This window comes from Dryas octopetala, chromosome 6 (genome assembly GCF_963921425.1).
Source record: "Dryas octopetala chromosome 6, drDryOcto1.1, whole genome shotgun sequence".
NCBI classification, from domain to species: domain Eukaryota; kingdom Viridiplantae; phylum Streptophyta; class Magnoliopsida; order Rosales; family Rosaceae; genus Dryas; species Dryas octopetala.
This window is the reverse complement of record NC_141371.1, coordinates 17,458,580-17,472,803: the sequence shown is the minus strand read 5'-3', so window position 1 is coordinate 17,472,803 and position 14,224 is coordinate 17,458,580. Positions and strand designations below refer to the sequence as shown.

The 14,224-nt window shown below is 35.9% G+C and overlaps 1 protein-coding gene across 1 annotated transcript; it reads right to left on the bottom strand.

Moving 5' to 3' along the window:
* Nucleotides 1-7,391: 7,391 nt before the first annotated feature.
* Nucleotides 7,392-9,044, bottom strand: LOC147282937 (protein VAPYRIN-like). Its single transcript, XM_086249207.1, has one exon. It carries the CDS (start codon nucleotides 9,042-9,044, stop codon nucleotides 7,392-7,394), a length of 1,653 nt encoding a protein of 550 aa, XP_086105333.1.
* Between the last annotated feature and the right edge of the window lie 5,180 nt (nucleotides 9,045-14,224).

Here is a 14,224-nt window from a genome sequence, read left to right as displayed (position 1 = left end):
CGAAGAACCCTTGCAGCTGCCAGCTCCTCAGTAGTATCATTAGCAAGCACATGTACAACTCTTTGAGCAAGGATATGTCCAATGTCATAATGCTCATCAACAAAATGTATTGTAGGGCTTGAGTATCTGACCAAAATCAGAGATACATGATATTAGGACTTCTCCTCATACATGCAAACAATACTGCATAACTTGAATACAACAAAGTTAGATTAATAAGAAATTGGACTTTGGTATTAGCAGCATACCTTGCTCCAGAAGTGATGACAGCTTTGTGGACCTTCATACCGACTATCTAGCTCGATTCGTGGTCCAAATGTCCACCCTCGACAGTTGCGATTAGCACATCGAAGGCCTAATCAAGGGAAGTAAGCTACACGAATCTCTAGTCATAAGGTCCCCAAGGAACATGCAAGAAGTGATCACTAGAGCTGATGGATGCATTTTCCTTCAGGAATCGACCTCAAATCGTCACCAAGTCGCCACTATCAACCCATTCACTAATCATTCGCAAGTTTACAACAAGGAGCCATTCGTGACGAGAGTAGGGTGTTACGAGTTGGAGATTAGGTCAAACAAAGAAACCAGTCCATAAGGGCCTGATACGAAGAAGGGCCAAAAATTCGGAAAGTTCAAGAAGACATGGGATGGGCCCTACAAGATCATGGCAGCCATCAAAAAAGAAGATTATAGGCTTCAAGAAGTGCAAACGGGCAAATATTTCCCAGGGCCATGAAACACAATGTATCTGAAAAAGTATTATTTCTAGAGGTTGGCTATTTTTATTTTTTATGCAAAATAAACTGCTGTATCGAGTGTGCTATATCTCACTTTCTATGAACTCAGCCATTTCTTACATTTTTTTATGATTTATAAATTGCTATGTTAGGCATGCTAGATCCTTCTTTCCATTTCATTCTTTGTAAATGCATGAGTTCAATAAGAAAACATCATGAATGTTTGTTACTGAAACACTCCATTTTAAGACCTCGACAATTCGAGGCACCAAAAACATACAAAAATTGTCAAAAAAATCGGGAAAAGCATACAAAAAACAAATCTCGAGGCAACAAGCTCGGGGACAACCCTCGAGAACACAAAAAAGACTTGGGCAAAATTCATGGAATACATGCTCAAGCATCAAAGAAAAAAACTCAAGGCAAAGCCCATATTCGAAAGGAAAAATTCTAACGTCCATTAATACGTCGCTGAAGAAAGACGGCGTTTTAAATTCAGTCCATAACTCAGGGATCGATGAGTCTCGTTCAACTTAGTTCTCGAGCACTCGACCTCGATTTGCGCCGCCACGAGCTTCACACAAGTAGTAAGATAACACTGTTCTAAAGTCAGACTAGGGGAATGGCTTTGATCAGAACGCTCCCCGAGCCTAATGAAATATTTCTTGAAGGATGTTGAACATAAACAATGTTGTTAGGAGATGCAAAGCACTTACGCTCAAACTCAAGATCGTCGTCCTCAAAGCAAGTTTTTGACCCTTGAAGATGGGGCAAACACGAAAAATCCTAAAGAGATAGAGATGACTAAGACTCCTACAGGCCATCTTTGGAGGCCGTGGTGTCAACCATCCTTTCATCATCATTGGCAACGGCCGCGACCTCGACCTCAACCTCGGGAGAAAAAACCTCGGACTATTTTGAGGCTCGAGGATAAGGAACGACGTCATCTTTCGCTAAGTTTTTCTCGACATCCACATGTTTCGGAAGTTTCAATTCCGACTAGAACTTGAGGCACCGATCTTGAGAAGACAAAAGTTGTTTGGCCAAGGCATCTTTCTCCACTTCCAACAAACTAAACTTTCCGGAAGCTTCACGAGCAGAAACTTCAAGCTTTTGAAATCGATCATCAAAGTCACGCGCCTTTTTCTCAGCCGACTTTCTCTTCTCAGCCTCAAGGCTAAAATCCTGAAGAAGCAACAAAGAGGACTTGCAGCAAAAAGAAGAAGTAATGCACGTTGATGTGTTAAACCTGTGTGCTTCAAGGTTATCTGCGACATAGACCCAGGAAATTAAGAATCCTACTTCAACGCGAATGGCCTAAGAGATAATTTTATTTCCCTTCTAACTCAAGGAGTTTGAATGTCAGAAGGTAAAAAATCCTACTTGCCGAAGGTAATAAAGCTCGACCTAATTGATTACTTAATTATAATTTCAAATATTTAAATTACTAATTCATAAATGTGGATTAATTAGGATTTATATTTTATGTATTTATCTCTATATGAATTATTAAGCATTATCTCAAACAATTAAAGGGATAATTAAGAGAGGAAAAATGTGTCAAACGTGGGAAGAAAATCCAACACGTTCTCTACCTTTCCAGCTGAAACCTCCAGATAAGAAAATCCCTTGATTTCCTCCAACCATGCACCCTCTCAGGGCTCAAAATATAGAGGAAAGTTATGGGATCAATTGAGAAAGTTACTATAAAATCCTATGGGAGTCACTTAGAAAAGGTACGTTGAAATCATTTTAGAGACTTGAGAGCTTTTCTTGTTCTAACTTTGGCATCATAGGGTATTTTGCAGGTAAACCCCACCCGTCTTCAAGGAGGAGATATAAGTTTTGACAAGTAAAGCAAGAAAAAACAACCGTTCAATCCGCTCTACGTCAGACGTTTATGCATCAATCTTAATTATTGTTGACTAAATTTCTTTGTGAGAAATTTCGGGTTCAATAATGACAATTTGCAAAATGATCTGATATTGATACCAATTGTGATTAATACTACCAATGGAAGTTTTGAACTCTCTTGTAAACTTCGATAATGAAAATGGGCATAGAGATTTATAATAAAAACTGGTGAAATCTAAGAAAACTGTTGGGAGGGATACAAGCTAGTTCTTTCCATTTGGGTTTTATTTTTAGTTTTATATGTGAGGTGGGTTTGGAAGCTTAAAAAGTAAAGGGCAATCTTGTCACACCCCAATCCTGAATAAAATCTATTATCTCGGAGTGAAGCGTGACTTACGTCCTAATCGTAGATTAATAAAATTATTTCTACAATTAAGACGTGAAAAGAAAAGAAAAGAAAGTAATATAAAATAATTGGAGAAACTAAGTAAAGTGAAAATGAAAAATAGACTTTATTTAGCAAATTAATGTTCCAAGAGTACCATACTAGATGTTCATCTTCTTATATATTACAATTTATTGATAAACAAACAAAATATAATACTCCAGCAAATTCTCTAAATTTCTCTTGGGTATTCCACATCATTGGTTATATTTCCGTCATCTGCACGATCTATTAGGGTGTGAGCTTTTAAGGCTTAGTAAGGTATAGTGATCCCTCATGGCCAGTTATCACATTTAATCAATGTCTCAGTAAAAGAAAAGAAATACAGATAATGATTTCAATTATATGCCATGAGAATGTGTACTCACTCCTTAACCATTCTTGTTGACACATACCCAAGACAAACATGCCTACACGTCTCATACCGTGCATCCTTCCAATGTGGCCCCGAATGTCCCAAGTATGAGCCAACACTCGTCCGTCCCTTAAGCCTAAATATTTTGAATATTATTAATTCCACTTTTCCTTCAATAATTCTTCTACAAATCATGAGCCCACCAGGTACATCTCCATTTTTCCATGATGTCTCTAATAAATCACGAGACCACCAAGTTCATCTCCCTCTCTTCTTGGTGTCTCAATTAATCATTTTCTTAACATTGTTCACAATCATACTTTCTTTATGCATTTATGATTATGCATGTAAAGATAAACATTAATGTATGTGTAGAGAAATTAAATCGTACATTAATAATAATTCAACCTTATGCAATTTGAGTGTATCACAAACTTAGGAAATTTCACAGTGCACACACAAGATTAATAATAAAAGCTTCCTCTCAAATATAATGAACTTGATACATTTAATAAAGAAATACCATCGCAAGTAATAAAGATAAATTATCACAAAAAAATCACACAACATGACACAATGATTAATTGTAATATAGTCCAATCATTGGGGAAATAAAGACCCTACCTTAATTTCTTGAGCATGGGTTCCTTCTTGGTCCGTTCCTATGTGTTCGGGTCTAAAAATTTAAAAAGTATAGTTTAGATATAACTTAGTTAAATTTAAATTATTTCACTCTCGTTTTAAGGAGAGTGTAACTCACACTCTAACTTAGAGGTGTCGAATTGACGCGAAACTTGTACCAATGGACTCGTATCGAAAAATAGAGTTACAAGGGTGCAAATTGGGCGAAAACGGTCGCCGGAAACAGCCGCACGCGCCATCATGTGCCGGCGGTGCGAGTGGGGGTGGCTGGCCGGTCACTGTTTATCGTCTCTTTAAAACAGCCCTTGTTTTCCAGATTTTTCAGTTTTTTTTATCTCATTTTTTACTCGATTTTTGACCTATCAAAACTTCACCAAATTTAGCAAATTTATGCTTGTTTTAAAGCTCTACATCACTTTTTTACAACCATATAAAGAACATGAAAAACAGATTGTTGAAACTCAAGTTATAAGGCTCGAAAGAAGGCCATACGAACATGCGAATTTTCTGGGAAAATTTCCAGATTTTTCATTTTTCTTGGTTTTTCATTTTCTTTCGTTTTCAACCCTCAAAACCTATTCCTATGGCTATAATAAGGTTATAAATGACCTATTTTTAGTTTAACAATATTAAACAAAGAGGTATAAACAACATTTTAAAATAAAAGTTTCAAAAGAAAATTACTAAGAACACTTATGGTTCCTTGAGCTCACCTTCCTTCCTATCATTTGGAGTTAAAAAGAGGCTAAAACTTGTGATTCCTACAGTAAAAAGAAATACCACAGAGAGTAAAAGATGTTAGTTCAACTGTTTCAACAAAGCCTAAACAACTAAGAAGGATAAAGTTTAACTTTGAACTCTTCTCAAGTTTCTTCCCTCCCCTTTCTGTCCTTTTCCAGTTCTCTCTCTCTCTCTCTCTCTCTCTCTCTCTCTCTCTCTCTCTCTCTCTCTCTCTCTCTCTTCTTTCTTTCTTTCTCTCTCTCTTTCTTTGTTCAGTCTTGCTGCTCAAGGGTATGCTTAAGCACACTTACACAATTTATTTATAGCCAAAGTCTTGGTTACAGTAACATCTAATTGGCTTATATATTCAGTTAAGAAGAAATGAATCTAATTAGTATTTAGATAAGAACTCATCCCTCTAAAGGGATCATCACCATTGATCTTAAGCTTAGGTGTTCCAAATTGAGAAGGCTGATGGACGTTGGTGTTATCCCTTCTTCCATTATTTTTTTTTTCAAGTTGGGCTTTGTATCTTGTAGACAATTGGGCTAAAGCCCAAACTTAGAAATGTAGCCCAATAAAAATAAGTTTATTTATCTATTTATTATTATTATTTTTTTTTTTAAGACATTACAAATCTTGACAATACAATTAATAAAATAAAATTAAAGAATTAAAAATATATAGAGGAGTGTAGGATCAAGGGGTAAAATTTCGTTTTTTAGGGGTATAAAAATGTTAACACCATACCAAATTAATTTCGAAAAATTTCTCCGAAATTTTCTGAAATCCTCGAAATTTCGGCGAAATTTTCGATGTAGAGACCGGAGAGAGAGAGAGAGGGAAGGCTGAGACCGGAGGGAAAGAGGCAGAGCCGCCGCCGCCGCCGACGCCGTCGAAAGAGGAAGAGAAGAGATCCGAGGAGGGAGACAAAGAGGGAGATCGGGAAGGGGGAGGGAGAGGGAGCAGAGAGGAGAACATGGAGGAGGAGGGAGTGAGGGACCAGGAGAGAGAAAGAGAAGATGAGAACTGAAGAAGAAAAGAGAAAAAAAAAAAAAGGAAGAGGTGAGGTGAGGTCAAACTGGTTAGTCACGGGCTGGGCAGGGGAGGTTGAACTGAAGAAGGAAAGAAGAAGAAGAAGAAAAAGAAAAAGAGAGAGAGAGGAGAGAGAAGAGAGAGAAGAGAGAGAATGAGTGTGTAGTAGGGGGTAGGCGTGAATCACGGGGGAAGAGAGGAAAAACAAAGAAAAAAAAAGAGAAAAAAAAAGAAAAGGAAAAAAAAAAAAGGAAAGAAAAAAAAAAGAAGAGAAAAGGAAAAAAAAGAAAAAAAAAGGAAAGAAAAAAAAGAAGAGAAAAAAAAAAAGGGAAAGAAATTTTTTTTTTTTTAAGGTAGATTGAGATTTGGAGTCTTTAGGCAATTGGAAAAAAAAAAAAAAGTTTGAGATTTTATTTGGGGTTTGATTTGGTCATTTTGGTGTTTCGTTTAGTTGTAAACATAAATTATGAAAAAGAAATTTATCCTCTTATCATGAAGTTTCATTTCCTTAATGTTTGGTTTTCCAATTATGATAATTTGTAAAATTGAAATTTTAAGTAAACCGTTGTCGCCACTGCTGCCATCGGATTGGTTCTATTTTAACCCAATTCGGCTTAATTTAACTATCGAAGACCATTTCCAAGTCCTTTTGAGTAAGCTTGCTACTTTCCGTTGCCACATTGGTGATTTATTCGTGTAATTTTATTATATAATTATTAATTAGTGAAGTATTTTTTTAACGGTATTGTTTCCGGCGCGCATTATATTCATCACATATCATATGAAATCTACTATATTATTTGATTTCTTCAATGTTTTTTATCAATGTAGTATATAATATGTTAAATAAACATATGGTCAAGTTTCATTCAAAATTTTCATATTTTAATAGCAATTTTCGTCATTTTTGTCCAATTTTATCGAAATCGAAATTTTAATCGAAATTTCCGCGAAAATTTCCATCGAAATTTCCATCGAAAATTTCTTTGAAACCGAAATTTTACTCCTTGTGTAGGATGACTTTTATAGAGTGCGAATAGCAGCTCTCAAAATAAATAGAGAAATTAATAAGTACGTACTTCGTAAAAGGCTATATTTACAAAACAAGTTAGCACTTCAGAAAGAAACAATAACTGATATATCAGTTTATAATTGATAAATATATGGTCTCTGAAGAGACACGTACATACATCTAAGAAAGATGGGAATAAGATAAAATTGTTGTTGATAGTATTTTTTCATTTGTGGTTGCTTTTCAATTTTCGTTAAGTGTTTGATCCTTTAGCTCAAACACCTAAAAACTGTTCTATACATGCAAATGGATATTTGTACAAGAAGGTAATGAGAAAAATGATGCAATTCATCCAAATAACATACAAGGAATTATTACAATCAATTTGGATAAATTAAGGACTTAATTTGTATTAATAACAAAATATGCATTTAGGTTTTTTGGAATGAACATATATAATAATATGTACGAGTTTACAAGTACTTGTTCCGCGCATATATATGCTTTCAGCCAAAAGCAGAGTCATTTTGAGCTCTAAAATGTGAGGAATATATATAAATAAAAATACTCATACCCCAATATATTAATGAATCAAAGCACAACCAATGGCATAGAACTACGATCGAAGCTCCTACGAAGAGCTCTAGGTCGACTTGATCTCTTCTTCTTCATCATGAGCCCTCCCTTCTCCTCCTGATCTAAACCCATCGATTTCTTCCCAAAGGTACCTGAATTCGCAGCCTGCGCCATTAACATGTATGCCATGTTGTGATCTTTTGCGCCATTAATACTACCTCTTTGGACCAGTATCCTTGTTATCCCAACATAGTGCAAGGACTCTGCGATTTGCAGTGCAGTTACACCCTTATTCGTCCGAGCTTCGGCGTCGGCTCCTTTCTTTACCAACAACTCAGTCACATCCGCATGCCCGGACTCCGCGGCGCAGTGCAACGCCGTGTACCCGTCCTCATCTTTGGCATCCACGTCCACACCTTTCTCTAACAGCGTTCGAACGGCATCAATTCTCCCTTTGAAACATGCCCTATGGAGAGCCGTCCATCCATGCTGATCGCGGCCGTTGATTGCCGCGCCGGTCTCCAGCAGCCTTAGAATTGTTCTCACCTCTCCCTTTCTCGCCGCCACGCACAAGTTATCGCCAAGCCGGAGGCAATCAAACAGCCTGGTGTGACCGTTTTCGGCTGCAACATCATACGCCGTTCGACCGCTGTAATTTACGATGTCTTTATTAGTAGTTCCCCTTTGCAGCAGCAACTTCACCATGTACTCGTCCCCCAACCCAGCAGCGATATGCAAAGGCGTGTCGCCGTCTCCGGAATTCCTAACGTCGGCTTTGGCCCCACTCGCTAATAAAAGCCTCGCGCAGTCTCTTCTCCGCTCTTCAACGGCGAGGTGTAAGGCGGTGTTACCGTCCTTTGTAAGTGCATCAACATTAGCTCCTTTGATTATAAGAAGGCGGACCACCTCCACGTGGCCTGCTCCGACCGCCAGATGAATCGGGCCCCAAGTGGAGAGCTGATCCGACCTTTCAGTGCTTGCCCGACGAGCCAACAGCAGCTCCACTATCAAAGCTTCGCCCGATGCAGCCGCAACCTCCAGCGGGCTCAACCCCAACCGGCTCTGAGCCTCCACATCGGGCTCGAATTCGAGAAGGAGCTGGACAAGGTCAGGTCGGCCTTGAGCAACAGCCAAGTGAAGCAACGATTGACCCTCCGAGTCAACCGAGTCAGCTGCTCTCCACAAAGGGTCACTCTTCTCCAGCAATTCTCGAATATCATCCATCAACCCATTGGTCACGAGTTGTGCCAAAACAGGCGAACCCACAAACATAATCTTCACACCGCTGTCTATGAACACTTGCTTCTTCTTGGTGGTGAACCAGTCGCTCGGGACTGCATCGAAGGTCGAGGACGAGTCTTTAATGGCTGCTCCAGGTACAACCACACTATGCAAGAGGAAGGAGTCGTGGCAGTAAGGGAAGGAGTCCGGGAGATTCGAGCCGGGGGGAAGATGATAAACGATTTCTATGGTGAGCTTTTCAAGCGGGGAAATGATCCCGGATTGAGGCCTCACCGTGTACCGATTCTTCATCAGCGCCTGAAGTCTAAAGGCCACTGGCATCGTGTACATAACGTTGCGCAGAGTGAGTTGGCCGAAGCACTTTTGTCCCGGTTCGATTCTTATGGCCACGAAATTTGATGGCTCTAAGCTTATGAGCCGATCCATAATTTACGATTATATATTTGTAACAACAACAATAAAATGTTTGTTGATCGCTCAAATTAGTGAAGATAACTCATGAATTGAAGAAGGAAGACGATCTGAATCATAGACAATTGAAAAATGTCGACATAGAAATGATCGTCCAAAGTGAGAAGTGAAGGGGAAGTGTTGAGTTTGGTAGGTGTATGTGTAGTTTAAGAGAAGAAAATTTGGGGAGGCCGGCTTTGATGAGACTTGAGAGAGTGCCAAGTGGTGGGTGTTAAAAACAATGCTGACTTGTTCTATTCGGCGTCTGGGTTTTGTATAACTCCTAAGACACAGTTGTACGAATTTCACTCTATGTTTGGAGAGAACACAAAGTTAATTTCCAATGTCACTTTCAGTGTTGTATTATATTAATTATTATGCAGAAAAATTCGTTTTTATTGTTGTTGATCCAATTAGGTTCTAACAAGGCTTACGTCAAAGAGTCACATTGATTGGCTAACAAAGTGGGATCGATGGACAAGCAACAAGACGCTCCGTCCCATTGAAAAGTCCTAGGAGTATAAACTAATTCTACAAAAGACAAGAACATTATAATATAGGTTTGGTCATTATAATTCTTTTTCCTTTTTCCTAAAAAATTTAAAATTAAAAACAACCTTGTGTGTACATAAGTTTGATTACAAGAATAATAAGTAAATATAATTAAAGAAGTCTTTGTGGGCAGCGAGTCGATCCTACTTTCATTTACTTGCCGAATTAGTATGAACAATAGCATGTACAAACATGCACTAAGAAGTCTGTGTTTTGTTAATTTGTGTTGGCAAGACAATTAGGCCCAACAACATATTGCTAAAACCTTGCTCTTATTGCCACATGGCATCATTTGGTTTGTGAATGTTAAGCTAGCTTGAACACCCTACCCTACAGCTATAGGGGATCTTCTCTATTTAAATATGCAGCCAAATTGTCTTTGCTTCTTCCAATTATATTAAGTGACCTTTTCTTTGATTGCGATGTTGCAGCGCACAAGCCAACGATAACAGGCTCATTATTTAGATCACATGATGAGTATAATATTGCAACCATGCATACTTATTTATTTTTTTTTTTTCTTTCAGAGAAATCACAATTCACAATCCATTCACTAACTCTTCAGATCTCGCTGGTTTCTCATACTTTGGTACTCCCTGACTTACGGGTTTCCAAATCATCCCATCAGCCATGCCTTCCTTTTGTAGAATACTAAGGTTCTCCTGGTTATTTAGAATCCACCGAACTTCCCTCCACAAATTAAGCCCTTCATTTGCAAACTGTTTTGTCAAAGTATGCTTGTTAACCATATCAATCTCAGGATAACGATGACTAACATCTACAAATTAATATGTTGTAGGCCAAGAGTCTAGCATGTTGGTGAAATTCCTCATACAACTTTTAAGTCTCCTCAATATTGAAAACCATAGCTAAGTTGGACTGAGCCATGTCTGTTGAGAGTTGTAATTTATTAAATATAGTAAAGCTTACAATTCAATATTTCATAACAAGGATGTATAAGAGTATTCAAGTCATATCTTAACTTTAGTAAATCATTTATACAAAGCCAGCAAATAACTAGATTCATGGAAAATCTATAATTAGAACTACACAGATCGAGTTGCTCACAAATAGGCACATAAGGATTAATTAACCTATTTTATTTATATAACCCAACCCCATAAAATTTATTCTTTTCTTTTAAAACAAAAACTCTAATACCAATTTGTCACGCCCCCAAACCCAGTGCAATATTGTACTAAAATATGGCACGTGAATTTTGTGACGCGAGTTGAGAAAATAAATTTCTCCATTTTCATAAGAATAAAATTTTGTAAAACTTCATAATACAACCATTATTCACAATTAAAAGTTCAATTATACATAAACTTTGGAAAATATAAATTACACTTGTAGAAAATATAATACTTTGAATTCTTTATTTTACGGAAACAATATTCTTCCCAAAACTCCCCATGAGTTTACTCGTTTCCTGGAAATATAAATGTGTAGTATCATGAGTTACACAAACCCAGTAAGAACTAATAACTTAAACATATTAATATTACCTCAAACAATACTTAAAATCATAATGATAAAACAAGAACAATCAAGTATGTTAATTTTTTTTTTATAAAGGAAAGCTTCATTGAATTAGTTATTAACATAAATAAGATCATAAGCGTTGGTGCGTAAAATCATCATAAATCATAAGTATTAAATAAGATTATCATAAGTCATAAGCGTTGGTGAATAAGATCATCATAAATCATAAGCGTTATATCCACGACCGAATACTAATTCAGCACTAAGGTCCATAATACCAAAGTGTGTATACCTAGAGGTCCATAATACCAACTAAGTATAATAGTGCATTATCTGTAGGGACATGTGCCCTAATTGATCTTCCAACGGTATTTTATTTAGGCTTATTTACTAGTTTGTCCCCTGAAAGTAACTTCAATTCTCACTTTACCCCCTAAGTTTTATTTTGTATCGCATTACCCCCTGAAACTAATTCTTGTGTATCACTTTGCCCACTTCCTATTTTTACAAACTTTAGAAATTAATTAAAAATAACCCTGGTCGCGTGCGGACTCAGAAAAATACACGAAAAATTCCTACGGACTCGTCTTGACTAGTTCTAATTTATTATTGCATTGCACTGCTTCTTTGGTAGGTGAGCATAAAAGTCACTTCGTGGAAATTTTCAAAAGCTCACATGATTTAATCAAGGATGGTAATGGTTTGATTGTCTCTTTTGAAATTATAACTCCAAGTCACAATGTTTTTAACATCAAAGAGAAACCACCGGACAAAGAGGTTAGTTTTAAGGTTAACTTGATTAATTGGTGCTCAAATGATACATGAACCTTCTTTGAAGTCTAGAATTGAGTCACCAAACAAGGAATTAACACTTGTGTGAGGTTTCTTTGAGCAAATTTGAAATTCATGAGTATTTCTTACACTTTGTACATAATCCGTTGAGTTTGTGTTTTTCTTTTTGTAGTGTTAGGTTTTGTTATTTCTTTTTGTTTATTTTTATTTTTATTTTTAGTTGTGTCTTTAATTTCTTAAAATTTTTATTTTGGCATGCATTCTCTTCATTCTCTTTTGAAACTATCATATCATATTTGTTGTGCTTCATTGTTGGTAATTTCTGAGATTTGGGAAGCATCTTTGAGGTAGTTTTTCATCTTTCTCTTTCACCTTAATTATTGTCAGTGTCATGTTCTTTATTTTGAAACATTGAGAACAATGTTTGATTTAGCTAGGTTTGGGGGTAGGATTTTGAAATTTTCCTTTAGGTTTTGTTTTTGTGTTGATTGCTTCAATATATATGATGAGATTGATTTTTATGAATTCAATGCTTAGCCTTAGGAAATACATAATATTTTACTTTAATACTTTGGCATGCAAAATAAGAATCTCCCTCATTAGATTTCATATTATCTTCATGATAGAATCAATTTTCAAAATTCTTGAACTCAGAATATATTTGCACTTGAGCCAATAAATGCATTTTGAAATTGAAGAGTGAAATTTGAATTGGATTACCTAAGCAAAAATAGTGGAGACTTGACCCTAGTGAGTTTAGAGCTATTCTATTTTTGTGAATGTTATACAATTATCTCTAAATCTTTCTTGAGTCCACACTTTGTCGTTGATGATCTTATTATTCTTTCTTGTTTGATCAAATTACTTGAAAATGACATTATTTTAAATCATTGCACTTAAAGTTCCTTTAGTTCAACTGAAGCATAATTACCATTTCTCAACCTAGGAAATGATTTTAGGCCATTTTTGATTAAGTTTGAGCCTTTCTTGCCATCCATTTCCGTTAAATAAAATTTTATCACTAGCACCTCTTTTGAGCCTTCATTTAGTCTTTTCTTCTGTTCAAACATCATCACCCTCTTTTCCGAGAAGTTAAAAAAAAAAATGAAGAAGTATTTGGGCATTAAATACCTCTCTTGTTGTTATTTCTCATTAAATAAATTCATTTGTCAAGAAAGAAAAAAAAAAGGAGAAAAAAAAAAGTAAAAACAAAGAATTACCCTAGTTGCATTTTAGTTTCAAATAAACCTTTTTGGAAAAGTGTTACATTTTCACCTTACCTTTACATTACAAGCCAATAAAAGCCCTAATTGATCTTAGGAAAAGGTTGGTTGGAATGTGGAGAAAGAATGAGTAGGAATTAAAGTGCTTGATTCAATATTTTCATGTAATTGATTTCCTTTCATGAGATCTTGTCTTTTCTTTATAATTTTGTTCTTCATGATACATATTTGTGAGTTATTTTTTAAAATTGTTCACATTTACTCGTACTCACATATAACTTGAGATAAAATAATCAACTTATCTCTGTGTGCTTCATTTTTGAGTGATTTATCTTGTGAGACTTGGTCAAAGCAAAATCTCCAAAGGTGATTTAATTTTTATTTCACTTTGAGATTAAAATTTGCATTTTTGTTGGTTTTGTGAACTAACATTTTGAGTTTTGGAATGCTTAGAATGATTTTACCACTTTGAATAATTTTTTATCTATTGTTCATATTCTTGAGAGCATGCTTAAGTGTCAGGGTAGATGAATTGTGTTTCCAAGCTAGGTTTGTGCATTCGAATAAAAGAATCTCTCTTAGAAATTTGAAGGAATCAATTTCTTTTTATTGTAGTTTTGCTCGAGGACTAGCAAAATGTACGTTTTGGGGTATTTGTTGAGCATCATTATTAGTATATATTTTATCTCCAAAACTTATATTTTAAGTCCTTATTTTTAGTATTATAAGTAGTTTGTTATTATTTCTAAATATTTAGTTAAATATTAGGCAATATTAGTTTTAATCCTATTTCTTAGATTTGATTAGGTTTTATTTGTTTTATTTAGTTTAAATGAATTTTATGAGCTTTTATCAATTGGTGTTTTATTTATTTTGTAGGTTTATAAATTAAAAAGCCCAAAAAGAAATAAGAGAGAAGCTCAGAGAAAAATGAAGAAGAAAGGAACCAACCCGGCCTAAATTAGAAGAAAGAAGAAGAAGAAGAAATAAAGAGCCTAGTCTGGCCCAACTCACAACGCAAGCCCACTTGTAGTAACAGACCAAGCCCGGCCCGCCTCTTGGAAGGTTTCGTCTACTGCTCTCTCCCTTCGACACATGTCCCAA